This window comes from Chaetodon trifascialis, chromosome 8 (assembly GCF_039877785.1).
Source record: "Chaetodon trifascialis isolate fChaTrf1 chromosome 8, fChaTrf1.hap1, whole genome shotgun sequence".
Taxonomy (NCBI): domain Eukaryota; kingdom Metazoa; phylum Chordata; class Actinopteri; order Chaetodontiformes; family Chaetodontidae; genus Chaetodon; species Chaetodon trifascialis.
This window is the reverse complement of record NC_092063.1, coordinates 16,723,878-16,744,572: the sequence shown is the minus strand read 5'-3', so window position 1 is coordinate 16,744,572 and position 20,695 is coordinate 16,723,878. Positions and strand designations below refer to the sequence as shown.

Sequence of the window (20,695 nt, the reverse complement as noted above, 5' to 3'; positions counted from 1 at the left end):
AAAAATCAAGCATTAGGTTGGTTATTTATTCAGTTTTATTTATGAAAATATCTTTATGTTTAAAAATGTATTTACACAGATACAACAAATGTTTCTTGTCCATTAGATATCAGTTTAAATGTCTGTCGCAAATAGGCTTTTGTTATTCGACGTGTTCATGCAGCAGCAAGATAAAGTTAAGCACTTCATCATTTCAGGCACATTGAAGACAAAGTAGACATCGTTTTCCACAGTGTACAACTCTATTATTGACACAGAATAATAACAGTGGTCTGAAATGGTTAATGTGAATTTTACTCCCATGCCACACACACGTCTTTGTACAAGAATACGACTACTTTCTGATTGAGTGTCCCAGGAGGAAACCACTGAGGTTGACCGATGTAAAAAAAACAGCTCAGGATGCTTGAAATAGACAAAAAAAAAGCTCCTGGAATTCTGTGGCTTTTCATTTTGGCTGTTTTTTAAACTACATGAAAAGCTGTACATTGTAAATACTGAAGTGGCTGAGAAGCAATATAAGTGACAGATCTCAGAAAAGACCCAATATTTAGACTGTTTAACCTACAGTCTCTTTTTGGACAGGGGGGTCCACAGGTCTATCAGTGTCAGAGAAGAAACATTTTGTAAACTTGTAAAAATTGTGTTTTTTTTTCTTTTTGATGCAGTAACACCATGAAGATACAACACCACGGGCGTTTTTTCATTGAAAACACTGCCAGATTGAAGTTTAACTGGAGGAAAATACGTACCATTGAGACACTGTTATTGTACCCACCGCTGTAGTCCACTGCTACATTTTCCCAAAATGTAAACACACGTCAGACTTCTTATAAAGTGCTCAGTTTAAACTATTCTCATTCAAGTGTCCCTCATGAAACATCTTTTACCATTGCATTTAAAAAAAAAATAGAATTCAGTAACATTTATCAGCTACACACATTCACCATTAACTAGCTGCTTATTAGCATGTATATTGGTTCCTTATTAGTGATTAGCTGCTTATTAGCATGTATATTGGTTCCTTATTAGGGATTATAAGCACTTATTAAAGCTTAGTTGGCATATTCATTTTCAACAACTACTAGACTATTAGGTTTCCCCTCAATACCTTCCCAATTACTGCTTATTCATAGTAAGGAAGGAAGGTGTATATGAGCTACCTAACCCTTAATGACACTAACCCTCAGAATAAGGCATCAGTAAATGCTTTATAACGACTAATAAAGAGCCAATAAGCTACTAATATGCATGCTAATAAGTAAATAGTTAATGGTTAAAGTGTGTACCACTGTGTAAAGTGTAAATATCTTTCAAATAAGACAACATGAGGCTTTCAAGCTTTCTGATTTGCTTTGGTGTGCTGATGCGAACAACTGACCATACAGACAAGACTGCGCCACATGTTTAGCTTCCAAATCAAATCTCCTATTACAACCTGTTTCCTAAATCTGCCATAAAAAAATATTTGACAGCCTTTTCTTTTCACAAAATCCCAAAATGTTCACCTTCAGTCTGAACCTGGATCAAAAAACAAGCCGAACAAGAATCTGCTGAGCAGAACTGCAGTGGAAGCTCTCTTTCAGTATTACGGCCTTTTAAAAAGGATTACTTGGATTCTACATATTTTTTCACTCCTTTATTCTGACTTTTATCTCCAGTGGAAGTGGGCGGATGCGGTAGTGCTACCCAGTATGCTGACACTCTCCTTTGCTGGCGGCAAGACCTCCGACCTCTCATACCTGGTCACTGCTATTAGAGCTCTCCTCTGTGCCTTTGGTGTCTGGAGGAGCCAACGGGGAGGTGAGATTCAGGTAGCCCTGCTCTGATGGTTGGTGTGTGGAGACGGACGCTCGGGTGTCGTCCACCGCCACACGCTCACCCACCTTCACACGGCAGATTGCGTCCAGGATGTCCAGTGGGTCACACGAACCTGACGTCAGACTGGTGACAAAGATGTGGTGAGAAATGGCAGAAAAGGCACGTAGAAGCAGACACGTGTGTGTATGTATACCAACATACCTGAGAGTAGATGTATGCAGGATGCCATCACAGAGACTTTCAGAGGGAAGCACTTTCTTGGTATTCTGTTGATCATTTGAACCGTTGATAATCAAAACACACTGAAGTGTTTTTATTAAGACAGAAGAAGGGACATGTCGCCCATTTTACGCCCATTTTAAAACATGCCTCATCCAAGACAGAATCCACCATTTTCGGCCAGACAGCAAACACTTAAATTAGAAGTTTTTAATCTCACATACAGAATTAAAAACAATAAAGCAAATCTTTGAAATTTGGGTGGCATGTCCCATTGAGGCAGAAAACATCTGCATGGTGTTACCTCGAGGCTGTAGAACGACTGGACGTTCCTCAGGGCACGCTCTAAGGAGCTGACCTGCTTGGAGAGTTTCAGAGTTCGATCCTGAAGTTGTCTGTTCTCCAACTCTAAGACGTTGACTCTAGAACAGATTAATGGTCACACTCACTCACAAGAACAGTTAAGCCACTGTGTCATTTCAGTCCTCACTAACACATGTAGATTAATGACAGTTTTGGCTAGCAATGAAATGTCCACAAGGCATCCAAACAAACACTTTCAGAAACAAACTTATAAGCCCCATGAATCACTGGCCTTCAGTCTTTACAGTATTCAGTCATTAGGTAGAGAGACATACTACTTGTATATTATTTCAGCATGTCTCTTAAAAGACAGACATACCTAAATGTTACAAAATAAACAAAATAATGTCCTATAATGTGTTGTTGAATTACTCCCTCGTATCAGCTTGACCTGCATTTGATTTTCAATCAAGGTAAGTGACTTTGGGTGCAGAGTGTCCATCCACGTGTCCTAGAAGATTTCAACGTCCCAGACAAATGAGAGAAATGCCGGTCAAATATTATCTGATTATAGACCCTATTTTCAGTGTTTTTGTCTCAAAGTGACTAATGGAGACAACAATTTTTTAAGGTTTTTCAGTATTGAATGAGAACGCTGCAGTTGGCAGCTGCAAACAGGCTGCAATGTAACCCTTCCAGGCGTTTACGCACCGTCAATGTACGTCCACTAACAGTGTTTGTTTTACCAAACTGTTATTCTGAGTGTCTGACACATTATGGAAATGATCCCAACAGAGATACATTTCTGTTAAAGAGAAAGATCTGTTTTGTTTAACCAGAAACAGCTGTTATATTGCTCTTGCCAAAGCCACCAGACCCCATTCACAGAAACAACTTTATCAACGTAAAACCCACTTCATTCAAACACAGCAGAAACAAAATAACTCACCAAAACCTTCTCGGTTCATCTTTTCACTGTTCCAACAATCAACACCAACTTCAAATAAACTCTTAATTCACCGAATCATGAGAGGAGCGAGAGAGAGGGCAGGAACTATGCCAGACTTAAACAGGTTTAAACCAGTTTAAAAAATAAAATAAAAATGAATTACTGGACAACAGTGAGTCCACATTGATCATTAATTTTCACAGTTGGATGTCTGGATTTTTTTACAATTTAAGTTTGGAAAGTTCAGTGACAACCCTTATTTCCACTTGGAAATAACTACTCAAACTGCCACTTCAAAGGCGTGTATGGATGAAAAAAGTAATTCATTAGTGTCATTCATTAAGATTCAGTACCTGTGTTGGACAGTGGAGGCGGTCCTCATGCCTTTGCTACCCATCTCCTCTGCCTCGCTTATCTTCCGCAACAGTTCCCTCTTCTCCTCCAAAAGCTTCTCATTTTCCTCTGTCACAGTATTGATCGTCTCCTTTTCCTGAAACCCACCAGGAAGGAGACAAAAGGAAGAAATATACAAAAAGAGAAATATTTTTCTGGTGCAAACACATCTTGTGAGATATTTAGAAGTAAATAGACTCAGACAGCGTTCTGCATCACGTGTGTGACCTTATGTGAGAGGCTGGAGGCCAGCAGCAGGTCATTTTCCAATTTCTGGATGATGCGGTCCCTCTGTGCAGTCGCCTTGAGAAAGACCAGCTTGGCCTGACGCAGCTTGATCTTGTGCTGACTCTGCTTATCGTTGTACTTCCTGGTTGGAGCAGCAGAGGAAATTAAACACAGGAAAAGCAGCAACTTCTGCTCATTAAGGATTAATTAATAATCTTATTCAACTGATCAGAAAACACATGGTTATTGATTTCTAATTTTATAATATTGTCTTCAATATAGATATTTATATTTGTGCATGTGTGTGTGTCTCACCTAACGTGTGTGTCTAGTTGGAGGAGAACCTGCTGCAGCTCCCCCTGCAGTCTCTCACACTCCTGCTGACTGGCCACCAAGTCCTCCTGCAGTCGGTGGCTTGACTTCTGGCTGTCTCTCGCCTGCAGGACACATGTAACATACATTTCAATCTAAACTCACACTGGATTAAACACATTTTGAGGCATATAAATTATAAACAATAAATATGGCCAGCAGTTTAATGTGAAGACTGTGTACAACATCTTTGTAAAAATGCGAGTGTGAAAATGAGAGTAAAAGGTGCCTCAGGTGTCCCAATCCCTGCAGCATCAATGGCATCTGATGAACTGCTCTAGCTGCTCTTCCTTACCTCCTCTCTGGCCTTGCAAAGCTCAGCCTCCAGGATGGCCAGGCGGGTGTCCAGCTGCTGGGCACGGTGGCTGAGCTCTGCATTTGTCCTGGTCATGGAGGCCTCTTTCAGCCTCAGGGAGCGCACCTGCTGCTGCAGCTCCTCCTCACGTTGCTCTAACAACTTCCTGAGATAGGAAATGGAAGAAAATCTGGATGTAAGGTCGGTCAGCAAAAAGAATGGCTCAGAACTGTGCCTTATAACGTGCCATGTTGCCGATGGCACCATTGTTACTACGGTGACTGAGTCAAATTTGGGCAGCATCAGCAGCACCACAGTTTGTGTGACCTGGTGATGTGCTCCTCCTGCTGCTTGGCTCTCAGGGCTGACAAGGTGTCAGACAGATCCCTGCTGTCCCTCTCCAGGCGGCTGGTCTCGCTGGCCCGGGCCTCCTCCACACGCAGCTGGTGCTGGGCACTCTTTAGCTGCTGCTGCAGCTCCAACACCTGCTATCACAACACAGACAAACAGATAACATGAAACTCCCGACCTCCTATTCATTTCCAAGGTATGCCAGGATTTCGTCATGAGCCCTCTGTTGAGGAGGGGGCCTTTATCACGAAGTTTTAGTCTGCCTTTTTTTTAGCGTGCACTGTCTTGACAAAGCCTAAAACTGGCAACCAGGGATAACCAGTAATAAAGCTGGTTACCTAATAGACTGTAAGATACTGGGAAAAGTAGTTTCAGCACAGATTAACGCCTTTCTTAAAGAAAATAACATTTTGGAGGAATTTCACTCTTTAGAACAAACCACAGCACTGAAACTGCTCTGACTAGAATAATCAGCGACCACAGACTAAATTCTGATGAAAATAAGGCCTCTGTTCTTGTCCTCTTAGATAACAGTGCAGCATTTGATAGGATTGACCATGATATCTTAATCAATTGTCTTAAATAGTTGGTTGGTCTTTCTGACTGTGTGTTGAACTGGTTTTAAACAAACATTAAAGGGGGGAAAGTTTTACATCAGTCTTGGACATCATGTGCCTCGTGCTTGTCCACTGCTGCACTTTTTTGGATTGCATTCCATTGAATCTATTTTTACTTATATTTTATTATTTTTTGCTTTCATTATGAATTGAGTTTTATTCTCCATCTTATTTTACATTCATTTTTTATCTGTTTATGACAGTTCTGTCTTTTTTTATGTAGCATAAGCACTCCCTTGGTGCATGTGACTTCTGTCTTGTAAAGCAATTCCTGTATGAAAGGCACTATATAAATAAAGTTTCTTTTCAGACGAATTTGTAAGTACATATAAATAACATGCACATCAACAAAACAAGAGCACCAGATTTAGCACCAGATTAAATGGAAGTGCGTATCCCCGTGGATAAATTGCACCAGCACTGACCTTCTTGTCAGCAGCAATGAGTCGCGCCCTCTCGGCCTGCAGATCCTCCTGCAGACTGGTGGTGGCGCTGCGGTTTGTGGAGTTACGTGCCAGTTCCAACTCCAGTTCCTTGATTTTCTGTTGCTGACGTTCACACTCAGCCTCCTGAGTGTGGACGCTCTGCTCCACCTGGACCAGCTTGGTTTGGACCTGCTTCAGCTCTGCACAAACCTGAAGGAAGCACATGAAATAAGAGCATATGAACATAGAAAGAGATACTTAACATCAGCGTAACAACTATTCTGACACTTACAGCTTTTTGAATAGCACCTCTCTTCCCTGTTAAGGTTTAGGTTACAGTTTCATAACAGTTCATATCTGTTGCATTCACAGTGAGGTGACAGGGTGACTAAGAGAGTGATTAGGATGATGACTAAGTGTTGAATGTCAGAGGCATTCAGGAAAATCCAAACGTGCACTTGTGTAGTTAGATATTGACCTTGAGTTTCTCCTGGTCCAGCAGGGCATTGTGTCTCTTCAGGTCCATACTCTTCTCCTTCTCGTAGCGCAGCTCTCTTTCAGCTGAGGTGAACAGGCTCTGGGTCCTCTGCAGGTCCTGCTTCATCTGTTTTGCCTCCTCCGCCTTCTGGCTCAGCAGTAAGTCCTGGGACTGAAGAGGGCAACACGGTTTGAATAGGTTCATAGGCCAGATAAATACAGGCAGCCAAGTGTCCCCAGCTCAGACTTTTTTTTTGTCGTCTGTGATGAATCATCAAGCCAATCCCACATGCTGAGTTTTTTTGAGTTAGTCACCAGTACTTACTATGAATACAAAAGAGGGGACAATTACCAGAAACTAGACGTCAACCGATATGGGTTTTTCACTGGCTGCTGCCAATATTTAGAGGACAGGGCGGCCAATATATGATGCCAATATCACGTTTTTTTGTGTCTGATAAAATACAAAAATGTAATAACAGTAAATTTGGCAAATTGCTGAGTTTAAATGAACATTTATTGAACACTAAAATTATTGTCTTCATTGTTTCTGTTTGCTTAAGTAGATCTGCACTCTGTCTCCAGTGCACTTATCTTAAATAAAAGAAGTGTATCAAATAACTAATGTTCAGAGTGCAACAAAACACTAAATGTAAATGAAGTTTTAGTACACTTAACAGTCCAGTGTGTAGGATTTAGTGCCATCTAGTGGTGAGATATATCGCAACTAACTGAATAACCCTTGTTTCACGCTCCCCTGCAGTAGGTGTGAAAAATGCATGCTCTCTAGCTAGTGTGTCTGTTCAGGGTTAGTGTGAGCTCTCTCTGTAGATATAACAAGCTCATTTTAAGGTACCGGAAACTCAACTATTCTTATTTTCACTGTGAATATTATATTACATTTCTGCCAATGGATCCCTCAAATTCCTCCACACTGGACCTTAAACAACAGCATCGCTTAGTTTTTGGTCCCAATGAACATTTATTTGACACTAATGTGTTATTCACTTGAACACAGACAATATTGGAAAATAAAAAAGTGCATTGTCTCTGACATGTCTGCAGACATTTTTTTATTTCGTCAGCCTTGTTAGCACAGGCATCGGCTGATGCTAATTGTCTCAAAATGTCAGATATTGATCTGCTTAACTGGTCCACAACTAGCAGAAATGGCACAGTCTAAGCTATAGAAATGTTTCAAAATGTGCTTTTGTATTACTGTCAGTTCATTCAGACCTGTGTGTGTGTGTGTGTGTGTATGTGTGTGTGTGTGTATGTGTGTGAGTACACACACACACACACATATATATATATATATATATATATATATATATATATATATATATATATATATATATATCAAGTTGTCTATTACCTAAAGTATGAAAGCATAATGCAGCTGCTGTGATAAGAAAAGCAAAGCAATAAAAGACCAATTATGTAGTAAAGGGAAACTCTGTAACACTGAATACGTAGCAGTGATTATTAGAGAAATTGAAATTGGAAATTGAACTGCAGAAACACCAACGGGTTGCGTTATAATCATACATACCTTGATGCGTGCCTGGGCTTCATTGGCCTGAGCCTGCAGGGCCAGTTGGTGCTGAGAGGCCAGCTGCCGCTCCTCCCCCAGTTTGGTCTGCAGATGCTTCAGTTCCTGCTTCAGACATGAAAGCTACGAACACGACAGACACAGACAGACACACACACACACACACACACACACACACACACACACACACACACACACACACACACACACACACACACACACACACACACACACACACACACACACACAAATCATAAGTGATTCTTACAAGGGAAATTCCCTTTGTGCTTGCCTCCTCCTACGAGCAGGTCAAAGGTTAGCATCAGCTTCAGTCTGTGAGCTGGTGGGGACGCAGCCTCGTTTGAGGACACCAGCGCTCTAACGCTGAAGGCCATTCTACTGATGATTTCACATATGACCCTTTTCACAAATCAAAGTAACCCTATCAATGGACATGTAATCCAGTTACCTGATGTGAGCACTCATCCCTGCTCCTCTCCACTGGACTAAGCCTAGATTCTACATGAGCTGTGTGCAGTTCAGGCGTCTGGCTGCTAACAAGTGCTTCCTTTGTAGATGAGAGCTGCTCTTGATGCCACTTGAGCTGCTCTTTGAGGCGCTGTAGCTCAAGCTCCAGTCTCTCTCTTTCCCTCTCAGCTGTCAGCTTCTCCTGGACACTGGAGCTCAGCTTTGCCCGGAGCTCAGCTGTCTGCAGCCGCTCAGAAACCATCTCAGATCTGGAAAACATGCAAAAAAAATGCAAAACACAGCAAGCTTCAGTGTTCTAGTCCTATCTTGTTGCTGGCCATGATATAATATAGAGGCACCAGTTAAGTGCTATCACTAATCTCTCAACACTGATCTACTTTGACCCATGTCTCTAAAATAATACTGCATGAGCCAATACATTTCGCAACAGGGCTGATAACAACCTCAAGGTGTTGTGTGATGTCTGGAGGCTGCTGAGTTCTGCAGTTAGCCCGTCGGCCTGCTCTTGAAGCTGGTCGACCTGAAGCCTGTTTTCCCTGAAATCCTCCTGGGTCCGGTAACTGTCCTTGTAGCGTTCCAGCTCACTCTGAAGCCGGCTGTGGGCGCGCTCCATCTGGGCCACCTGTGAGGAAGAGATTCATGGATAGAAAGATGAAAACTAACTGTAGTGGTGTAAATGACAAAAGTGACACATGCATGCAGATTTGTTGATGCTCAATATACACTATTTTCATATCACATTCATCTGTTCTAATACTCCTTTTTTGTTGCATTCTTTGTGTAAACACAAATTCTTCATCAACTATTAAAATGCAAATATGTTTGTTTAACAAGCTTAAATTTCTGCACCATTTTGCACACCATGCATTCACCACGTGTTCATTTCTTTGAATATTCGTATTTACTTTTCATTTCTACTTAAATATTTCCTGTATTTAATAACTATTTATCCTTGTCGCAAGATTGTTTTCCCCAGTTTCATCATGGATCAGGACTGATCTATGCATGGAGTTAGCAGTGACAAGCAGACTTCAAAAAAAGATAAAATAAACAAACCTTTTCCTCCAGAACTGCCTTTTCCCCCTTGACTTGGGTGAGGCTCTTGATAAAGGTTTTCCCTTGTTGGCATTCTGTCTGAAGTCTGTTGACCTCAAGTCTCAGCTTCTTCAGCTCTCGCTCACCTATCTGCAAAGCCTTTGATGTAGACAATAAGGGAATTAAAGACAGTTTCTGTGTAACCTGTAACTCCAACTACCTAAATATAGTGCTTCACGACTAAATCTCTTCTCTGTCGGACAGAGCATTGGATGTATGCGTTTTTTACCTCCTTGTCTTTTTTGAGGGCAGCCTGGGCAGCACTGAGGTCTACCTCCAGCTGTTTCCTCCAGTCCTTCTCCTCGGTCAGACGAGCCTCTAGCAGGGCCAACCTCTCGTGGCTGCTGTCCCTTAGGTGCTTCATACATGGTGAGAGGGGAACACAAAGCATTACTAGGCTGACATGACATTTGAAGTATGTCATCTCTTTTGATATAACATTATTTAATCTCTGCAGACTGATGGCCAATATGTAAGTTTATGCCTCTTTTTCACATTTAAGTTTCTATGTATGGCAAGTTGACAGAATAGTAAGAATTCACTGAACACTAAAACTTTTTTTTATTTTACTATTTCTGTACAAATCTGAGTCCAAATGATATTTCTGGTCAAACTTGTGATGCTGCAATGGTTTCCTCTAATTTTATGCAGCACATGTAGATGACCATCCCTCTCTCTTTATAGTCCCATTGCTGCTTATCAAACAAAGAGTCCTTTCTTCTTTCTTACCAGCTGTAAGTAGGACTCAGTGGGCTTGACCTCTTCTCCATTCTTCAACATTTTGTCTTGGGCGTCCTGCTTCTTAAGCTCTGCTTCCAGGCCTTTGATCTGCATGGACCAGTGAAAATTATTACTCAGCCGTCAGAGAGCTACAACTATTCTTAAAATCAGTCCTAGACTATATTATAGTGCCTGAGTTCTTCTAGACAAGGATTGGCGTTAATGAACATCCACAGAACTCTCTCTCTCTCCGAACTTCTCAGGTGAAATGACTCTGCACCACAGTAATGATCAGTAAATAATGCACCATTTCTTTCTTGGTTGAGATAATGAAAACAGATTTTGAGCAAGAATTGAGTGCTGCTCATTACCCTCCTTTGGAGTCCCTCCAGTTCTCCTTCGTGGCGATGCCTCTCCTCCTTGCTGGCATTCTGAGCCTCCCCCAGCAGTGCCTCCAGCTCCTCGTTCCTCTCCTCCAGCTCTTCCTGGTCCTTGCGTAGTCTCTGGAGCTGCCGTTGCAGCTCCCTCACCTGCACAAGCCCGTCTTCCATCGCCTCACGACATCTAACAGAGAATGATGATAATTAAAGTCAGAGAGAGCAGGTGGGAACTTTAATTATCACATTATCAATAAGGATGCAGTTGTTGACAAATGAGTGTATTTACCGTTTGTGAATGTAATCCTTTTCGTGGCCACACAGATTGGTTTGTGGTTCACTCTTGTCCATTCCATCTTCTTTGGCTACATCTCGGTCAACATCATTTATTGCCAACTGGACAAACACATGACCAACAATGCAAGCTGCTTTGACAACATTTGGTTTCTATTTTAACAAAGAAATTCAGTAAAATATCAACCTGGTCCAGGAGATTTTTCTTGTCAGACTCTAAAGTGTGGACTCTCTCTCTCAGAGCTCTGTTCTCAGCATCTTGTCTGTCATTTTGCTCTTTGGCTCGCTGCAGCTTCATCATATCTGAGAAGAGACAAAACCATGACCATGAATGTCTAAAATAAACGTACATGTATATACAGTACATATAAATATACGTATACACACACACATAGATAGATAGATAGATAGATAGATAGATAGATAGATAGATAGATAGATAGATAGATAGATAGATAGATAGATAGATAGATAGATAGATAGATAGATAGATAGATAGATAGATAGATAGAAGAAAGTTTACTTTTGTTTGCCTTGTTGTGCCTTTTTAAACCTTACTATCATACAATATTTTACACATGATAATAATTATAGTGCATCATGGCAATTGAAGGAAGGTGGTCAATTTGTCCAGAAAGGTGTTTTTCTCAAGAAATATGAAAAAGACTCTCAAGCCAACCAGTATTTTAGAACAGTAAAATAAAATCTGTTAACATCACACACTGAATGGCAGTGTTTAGGTTCAAAACCAAGTCTTTCTCACCACAGTGTTTCAGTTGGTCCACTTCCTTCCTCAGGTTCTCTACTTCTTGGACTGTTCCCTGAAGCTCAGATCCTGAGATTATAGGCATATTTTTAACTGTATGAACCTGGATATAAGATTTGTGTTTGTTTGTGCCGTTTTAAAAATTTCTTTTCATATGTTGTTATTCATAAGCCAATTCCGTTGTTATATAAATCAAATCTGTACCCTGACAACCACTTAATTCAAAAAATAAAATATAAGCAATCTTTAGAAATGCACATTAAAGTCATACATAGACTCAAAGTCCTTTGAGGAACACACACAGTCAGTTTTTGTAACATACCACTTGGGTCTAGGTTGTTGTTTTTGGCAGCATCCAGCTCATTGGTGAGTCTGCGGATATCCTGATGAGCCATTGCGAGCCTCCTAGACGCCTCTTCCAGGTCCCGCTCAAGCCGCTGGCGCTCATTTCTCTCCCTGGCAATCTCTTCACTGTGAGCCTGATATAAAAGAATGAAGTGTGGATGGTCAGAGTGGGATGAGTGCAACAGGAAAGAACACTGGTAGTCACGACTGGAGATGCAAGTGGCCCAACATGCTGTAGTAAGAGACATGCATTCTGAGGGTGAGATTCATCATGACTTCAGGCCTTGAAAGGAGGGCAATGAGTGATAATCTTATACTGTATGTCAGCATTCACCTTCATAGAGTAACCAGTGGGAGAGGAAGTACACATGCTGTTACCTGTGACATGCCATTACTGTTCCACCCATTTCAAGCACTCATCTGTTGTTAGAAAATGACATTCACAGATGTGTTACTGAGATGAGCAATGTTGGCTGCATCATTGCAGTCATGTGGATATCAAGACGCATCGTCAGTATGGAACGTGTTTCAAAAAAGTAGTGCCACTCTGAACCAAGGCAGCAATGCCCTTTCTCACAACATCAGTGTTAGTTACTTAGTTAGTATAAGCTGTGAGGTGGAAACCTACAGGGGTAATATTGTGTTTGCTCTGACCAGACCTGCGCAGCCCAAACAGCTTCTTCAGCGGACTCTGGGATGAACACTGCTGAGAGGAAATACCCACATGTGTAGAATCACAACAGACACTATATAACCATCACGTCGTATCCCTGTACTTTGGAAAAATTAGGTTGTTTGTTTCTCCACAAACTGAATTCAACCGGACGTTGTGAAGACCTGTAACTCAGCCAAGCCACAAAGACAGTTGTCTCACCTTCGTCACGTTATCTATGGTCTTCTGCATATCCTCCCTCTGCTGCCTAAACTCCTCCCCCATCGTGTGGTAAATATGCTCCTGTGTCACAGAGAGCCAGAGACTAACTTGACCACATTTATATAGTCTCTGTATTTGCCTTGCATAGTTAAACATTGGCCTAGGACACGTTGATTTAAAAATTTAATACGACTGAAGACTGTACATTCACTGTTCAAAATGGCAGAGGCTGTGCACTTTCACTACCTGTCTTACATTTACAGTTCAAGCAGTGACAATGAACCACACCACAGCAACACCACAAACTACTGATATACAAAGGTCACTCCTTTACCTGGTGCTGGACTTCAGTGAGGCTCTGACTTTCCAGTCTCCTCTCAGCGGCCTCCAGCCTTTCCAGTAGTGTCGCCCTTTCCACCAGCAAGTATGCCACCTGCTCACTTGGGCTGCTCAAGCCCATCTCCCCGAGGTCCTCCTGAGCCAACATCTCTGCCAGCTCCTTGGTCTGACTCTCTGGAAGAAAGGGGAGTTTTCATTGGTCAGTAGTTTGTCCAGCAGGACTATGAAATAATATTTAACACAGAATAGATTAATGCTGTATGGCAGCAGATTTCGGATAAACACAAATACTTAGCTCAGGGAAAGCTTTGATATATTATCAGACTACTTTTGCAACATTCATGGCAAATGAAAATTGTAAGATAACGTGCATTTGAAATATCTTGTTCAGGAGCTCTGGTGAGCAAGGCTAGACTACAACCCAAAGGAAATAATACCAACATTGCACTGAATTTACACTGAATTCACCTTGTTGTTGTCTAATGTGGTGAAGCTCTTGTCGCAAGTGTTCATTGTCTTTCTCATATTCTGCAGTCAGACACTCTCGCTCCTCCAGCAGCCCTCGAATATGTGCAACATAGCTCTCCACCTGACAGACAATAAGACAAAAATCAAAAAGTAATTCAGCTCTAACTGATGACAATTGGCATTATCCTTTAACCATTTCAGAAATGCATGCAAGTTTATTTAACGTGTTGCTGTCATGGGCTAAATCACTAATTTGTCTATAGCTTCAGCGAAAAGAATGAACACAGTCTGTTAGACTGGAAGTATGGCAGCCTTCCATCATATACAATGACGAGGGCACACGGGCTCTATGGCACTGTTGCAACAGTTCATGAACTAAAACTCCAAAGAATCCAAAGTGTTCACCTCCGTCATCTCATTGGCCTGCTGGGTACGTAAGGTTTGCAACTCCTGGGCGGCCGACCGAAGCTTTGCCTCACTGTTGAGCAGCTGCTGCCATAGGTGGCACTGCCGCTCCTCAACACTGGCCCCTGGAGGCAAGCCATCCTCCTGAAGCCGCATGGAAATCTGGTCCAGCTCCGTCCGCACCTGAGAACCCAGACAAGGAGCTGAATGTTATGTGACTAGGTAACATATTCATCAGTCAAGTGTTGAACTGTTATGTTAAGTGGCAGCTTGTAAGATAATAAAGTGAAATATCTCTCAGAACATCCACCAATTAAGCTTGTCCATCAATAAGTAGCCTTGGCATACTGCCTGTCATTATATATATATATATATATTTTTTTTTTTTTTTTTTTTTTTTTTGTTATAGCATATAGCATATTCAACTCAAGTCACTTAGTTAAAGCTGAAACAATTCCAAAGCAGCATATGCTCAAATTCCCTGTACTTGTGAATAAATATTCTTCCGAATATTTTTTTTTTTGAATATGTAACACACTACAAAACAACACAAACAATTTTTTTTCACTTGTGAATTACTTACCCATGCCAAACAATGATGCAGCAAACTATCATGTAAACTACAGCGTTAACAACAGTATTCAACATCAAGGTTGTCAGTCTCGCTGAAAACTGATCCATTTGCGTGACACACAAGATCAGGCTGGCATGCCAGCACTAAACACCTGTTGCTGAATTCAATACTGTACATTGTAGTGGTTGCAACCTGAGCAGCTCTCCCACACAGCATTTAAACTATTCCAAGAGTAGTGACTGCTCCAACAACATGCACCATATTGTCACAAGCTGGGTATCAGGTGTCATGTGCCTGTTGCACCTAAACATCACAGCAACCTTTGCTGGCCTTTGCTCTTGCTGGCCTTTTAAAAAATCAGACATTAACTATAATCATCATCGTAATACTGGTGAATACTCCAGCAGCCCCTCTCTCAAGTAAATCATTGATTTTTACAATAGCTACATGATAAGATGATAACAAAGTAAAAAATGCCAGCAGACAGTAAGCAGCAAAACAAAGTCACAGTTTGTGTCATTTCAAATAGTTCACACAAGTTTTGATCAAATATTTCTGGTGTTGAACACCAGCACATCAACAGTGACTGGCATGGTGTTATCTGTGAGCAAATTAACAGCTCTGAATGTTACCTCTTCATGATCCATGGTCATATACTAAGTTTGATGAAGCTGCATCTGTGGATGATGAACTTTTTCTTCAATGGTGAAAGTACTGATGCCAAAAAACAATTTAGCCTACATGGTATTCAGTATGGTACAACTCAATTTGCAAGGATGTGGAAAAGATCAGCAGGTCCTCATAATTGATCGCTCCCATTGCTGCTGCAATTCATCCATAGAAACGTCTCGTGTCCTTAAGTTCCCCTGTGAAAGATGAGATACTTTAGAACAGTACTATCAAGTCGTGTTAGGACCTGCAGTCACAAGGTTAGCTTAGACAGGCGCAGGCACACTATAGCTGAATTACGTTGTATCACCTGAGGCTATGCAAAGCTTCACGCTGATTAGCTGTGTTTGATCCCCTGTTATCGTGAGGAATTTATCATGGACAGCAATAAGTAGAACATCTCTATCATTGAAGCAGACGCTTTCCTGTCCTGCATTTGGGAGCACTGCATTGAGCAACACAATTTACGCACATTTACTGCCATGCGGACAGTCCCGGTGGAGTTATTTACAATAGGTAGCTACTTTGAGGGCAAAAATCTGTTTTCCAGCTAACGTTAACTATTCTTTTCAAAATGTCTGACGAGGAGGAGCAAAACGAGGGTTTTTGTAGGACAACAGCTGCTTGCATTCCATTTGACTACGCAAGCTCACTAGTCAAAAATATGTGGCTAGCTCATAATTGCAGATTTGCTGGCCGCGCTGTGTTATAATAAGCTAGTAAATAACGAACAAGGACAACTGTGGCTGCCTGCAGCGCTAGCTAGTTAGCAAAGTTAGTTCCGAAGTTACCGTAGTACACTTCACCTCAGCTAACGCTAGCGCGCTAACGTTAGCCATAGCTTTCTCCGGTGGCCGCTTAGCAGAAACTGGTGAACGCTTTTTACGGTTTTCGTTGTTATGGCTGAAGACCCCTGTTGATTGTCAACTTTTTTGCAGTGGTGAAGCTGAGTATGCAGTGTGCGGTGAAAGTTTTACTCACCTTTCAAAAGGGTAACGGCGACAGGAAAGCCAAGTGCTGAGGACAGGCGTGGCGGAGTGAATTGGCTTCTATTAGCACCTAGGCAACGGACCGTACCATTCAAACGATGCAGGGAACAACAGTTCAGAGAGTTGGAACCAACTAACTGGTCGTGTTCGTTTAAAACAATAACAATTACATTTAAAAAATATCGTTGTAAATGACAGCTTTACACGCGAGAAATTAACTCCTAACGAGTTTACCTAATAGATAGATGCTTGAGCCTAAAATAGTTTTTGTTTTGTTTTTTTAATTAAACGATTCTCGAAATTGGTGTCGTCCTCAGTTAGGAGTTCAAGATCATCTGTTGGTTTGTATACATCAATCAATTTATCAATATGTCTTTACTCAAAATTCTCAATGGTAGTTTAGACATGGCTTTCGATTAAAATGTTATCATTCATTCATGGTTATAAACACCAGGGGGCGACAAACATTGCAGTAGTCTTTTCCTCACGGGAGATGAAATATCTGTCAATATTTTAACATTTAGCTCAATCTCCTCAGAACATTTTGAAATCATTTATTTCTCATTTTAATTGGGATTTCAGGCATTAATGTCAATTTTCTGTTAAGTACAGCAATACTTATTTTCCTTTTTTACGGAGATATAATTGTATAATTGGTGTTTTGACATTGAATTTGTTGTTCTGCTGTTACCCCCACTGACCCCACTACGTGAACTGAGGCATGTTCGCATGGTGTGTCCCGCCCAGATGTTTTCTCTATGACCAGTGCACGCTGAATACTCATTATGCTCTGCTGTAGCAATGTTGCAGCTGTGTGTTTATTTTTCATCCTGGCACTAACAAGACTCAGATCATGAATGGCTGGGATATGGCAGAATATCCATTATGCACAAGGGCATTCCAAGAGGACTGTTTACAGAGGAGGGCTTTTCATGCGGTTTCATGTGCCTCCACTGACCATGGGTGGGTCTCATTTAAGTCTTTTTTGGATGGTGATGTTGCACTGAGGGGCCTTCCAACCAGAGCAAAAAGGAGCTCTGTTCTGCGCAGAGGAAATGGGCGTTCTCCTTGGAAAGTTTGGATGGAGAGACTGAAAAAATAAGGGGGGTGTGGCAAGGCTAGGAAGGGAGAGGGCCACCAAGAGGGGCACAATGTTGTAGAGTGCTGAAGCTGCTTCTGAGCTGCTACCAGGATCTGATTCAGAGGAACAGGCAAAACCTGAGGTAAGTAGCTCTTTCCTTGACTTTTCATGATATGTAAATAAACATCTTGTTAAACCCTCAGATTTTAACACAAAGGTAGTATTGTAGTGCTTCTTGCATCACATCTCCTGATGACACAAGCTCTAAAAATACTGGACAGCAAACACCGTGCCATCAAAAGACGCATGTGTTTATGATTACACCTCTTGTGTGCTATAGTAAGATCATTTCCACAACCCTTACACAAAGCCATTCTTTTCATGACCATTTTCAGAGAACTTTCATTCACGTGCACATCACGGATGAGATCTAGTGTAATGACATAATTTGGCAGTAATCAAGACTCCACCGCCCACCCAGATGGACCTCTCCTACAGATAAAGATCTACACAGACAATTTCATCCTCTCTCTTATTTGCTTGTTTTGATTCTTTCTGTTTTTTTGTCTCTCTGCGTGTCTCCTGAACTGACGTGCTCGTTTGTGCTCTTCCACTGTAGTTACAATGTCAAATAACTTTGAAAAATCACAGGCTTTCCCTCAGATTTAATTTCCTCTGAAGTAGAGCAGCTTTAATGAAACCCAAGCGCACACTGAATTGCAGACTGTTTAACCTGCGCAATGAGAAAAACAACCATTCAGAAGGCCAGAGAGGTTAATTAGGTAAATATTTTGGAACCATTTAGACTTCAGTAGGCCCGCCCAGGTTCTCTGCAGGTTTGTTGTATGACGGCGACACACAGGCCAGTCAAAGAGAAATTGTAAAAATAACTCAGCACTCTCTGTTTTGAAGCATACACAACACAGTCTATAGTACTTAACTCAGCTACTCACATTTTCCATTTTATGTTTCAAGGCAAAACAGGAAAGTTCCCTAACTCTGATTTTTACTGTGGAACCAACAGCCTTGTTAAACTGTTGGCTAACAGCGATGCTGGATGCAGTTGCTCAGGAAGCCTAAATTTGTACTGTTCTGTTTGTTTTCGGCAGGGAATTGAAAATGGCGTACTTGCTTATGTTTGTGACCCTCCTGCATCTCATCACACTGGCCATGCTCTTCATTGCAACCATGGAGAAGGTACTGGTCATCTTTAAGACGCGGTGTCTGTTCTTAACTGTATTATTCCATAAGTGCAACATATCCCGCTGTGTGAATCATGTCTAATCTCTCTTTAAAGTCCTGGTGGGAGTGGGACGGCATGGAGAACTCAGACCTGTGGTACAACTGTAGGTTTGACAACTTCACAGGAACCTGGTTGTGTACATCCTCCAAAGAAACTGGTGAGCAACTACTTCATGTTATATACCTCCATAAAACTGAGAAATAAGACTGGTTTTTAGATGTGGGAATGTTTTCCTTTCTCAGATTGGCTCCAGGCTGTGCAGGTCCTGATGGTTCTCTCGGTGGTCTTCTCCTCTGTGTCCTTCTTGGTGTTCCTGGGTCAACTGTTCACCATGTCCAAGGGTGGACTCTTCTACTTCACTGGGCTGTGTCAAGTCTTTGCAGGTAACAGGAGAGCGCGACAATGTGCCACCAATGTGTGTGATGAAAAGAGTGGCCTTAGTCTTACAGACTGAGAGGGGAAGCACATGTCGAACGTCCATGGCTGGCATCTAAACTAAATCTTTCGAGGTATTTTAGCTACAGCAGAAGCAGAAGCGCTTGTTGGTGAGGGAAAACCTGATAGAGTAATTTTTTGTCACCCCACTATTTGTACCATTAAAAATCTTATGTTGTACTGCAAGTGACCAAAACACACCCTCCAAACAATGGTACAATCATTTAGTACACAGGCTGTACCAGTAGTTTACTCCTGGTTATGGCTGAACTGGTACAAATTTATGGAATATGGTGGATCGGATGTACATTTGAGGTCTGTTATGATCACAAATGTGCCCCGACCTGCAATCAAGTAAGAGTTTTTAAAAGTATATCGACTGTATATTGAGTGAGTAACGCAAACACCACCACAGATTTTGTGTTCCTGACCAATATTAACTTTTCTGTGAGACAGTCTGAACAAAAAGTTAATATATTCTGATGTTTTCATGTTGTAGGCTGCAGCCCCCCTGTAGCCTACATGAGGGTGTTGCTATAACTCTATTGTATATGTCATTAATTGATAGGTATCTGAAATAAAGCAGGTTACAAACATTGCAAACTTTTCCACACTTCCTGCTCCTAAAACAAACATCATATTTCCTTTTTTTTTAGGGCTGACTGCATTTTCTGCAGCTCTCATCTACACACTTCACAAAAAGGAAATCCTTCAGGACTCCAGAGAACTGACCTCAGGACACTTTGGCTACTGCTTCATCCTGGCGTGTGTGTGTGTTCCCTTGTTGCTATGCAGCGGGATCATATATATCCACCTGCGTAAGAAAGAGTGACCAGAAACATTGAAACAATGTCATTAACAGTATTGGGTAAAGAAATGACTTCCTGTTAATGAGAATACTCATTTTGCAGGAGTCTCAGTTGGCTATAATATGGCCTTGGCCTTGGTTAATGTGATTATGTTTTTGAATTGGAGATGTATAGTGGAACAATTATCAGGAAATAATGGGCTACCTCTGTAGCAGACATTGAATACTCAATATTAATCCAATATATAATGCTCACCTTCTGTTTTAAGACATGTTTACTTTAAGATTGTTGTCAGCTGTTGTCCTGTGTTGACCAAGGAAGGCAAACACCAAAGCAGCCTTATGTACCATTGTTAATAGTGTTGTTGGCCTCATGAAGCATTGGAATTGCTTTTAATTTTCCTTAGAGCAAACTGGAAATATTTCTATTTTTGTACCTAAAGCTGATATGTAGGATTTATTGCTTTGCTTATTGCTGCTGCTTTCATAAATATTACACAAACAAACATAAGTTGTGCATGTCCATTGTTGTTACCCTGAAATATTTTTTCTTTTGTAATGATAATAAATTGCACATTTGATTCAAAATAAGTTGTAGTCTTCTTCTTAGTATTATTATTAATAGTGCAAATGTAGAATACAGACTGTATCCTCACATTACACACACATAAGAGAACTTTTTAAGACTTAAGTTACGCCTTTACCGGCACTGTGCTCGTCGC

General features: G+C 41.3%; 2 protein-coding genes across 9 annotated transcripts; one reads left to right on the top strand and one right to left on the bottom strand.

Moving 5' to 3' along the window:
• Positions 1-17: 17 nt before the first annotated feature.
• On the bottom strand, positions 18-16,492 carry ccdc30 (coiled-coil domain containing 30). Of its 8 annotated transcripts, none has more exons than XM_070967779.1 (28): positions 16,399-16,471; positions 15,381-15,614; positions 14,175-14,357; positions 13,770-13,890; positions 13,297-13,475; positions 12,963-13,043; positions 12,717-12,794; positions 12,066-12,222; positions 11,741-11,812; positions 11,165-11,280; positions 10,973-11,079; positions 10,678-10,870; positions 10,316-10,414; positions 9,816-9,944; positions 9,548-9,685; positions 8,935-9,113; positions 8,472-8,739; positions 8,003-8,125; positions 6,452-6,622; positions 5,974-6,183; positions 4,908-5,068; positions 4,581-4,746; positions 4,229-4,350; positions 3,914-4,055; positions 3,646-3,782; positions 2,345-2,462; positions 2,023-2,087; positions 18-1,944 (listed from the first exon to the last, which is right to left on the bottom strand). In XM_070967779.1, the coding sequence occupies exons 2-28, from the start codon at positions 15,399-15,401 to the stop codon at positions 1,737-1,739; spliced, it is 3,744 nt and encodes a 1,247-aa protein (XP_070823880.1). In that variant the 5' UTR covers positions 15,402-15,614; positions 16,399-16,471; the 3' UTR covers positions 18-1,736. The 8 variants fall into 8 exon arrangements, with proteins under 8 accessions (XP_070823880.1, XP_070823882.1, XP_070823883.1 ...); XM_070967781.1 differs by having other exon boundaries at positions 4,908-5,065; XM_070967782.1 differs by having other exon boundaries at positions 12,717-12,791.
• Positions 16,493-17,543: 1,051 nt separating this feature from the next.
• LOC139334709 (epithelial membrane protein 3-like) lies at positions 17,544-20,557 on the top strand. Its single transcript, XM_070967799.1, has 5 exons — positions 17,544-17,629; positions 18,597-18,684; positions 18,785-18,887; positions 18,973-19,113; positions 19,822-20,557. Exons 2-5 carry the CDS (start codon positions 18,607-18,609, stop codon positions 19,995-19,997), a joined length of 498 nt encoding a protein of 165 aa, XP_070823900.1. The 5' UTR covers positions 17,544-17,629; positions 18,597-18,606; the 3' UTR covers positions 19,998-20,557.
• Positions 20,558-20,695: the final 138 nt, after the last annotated feature.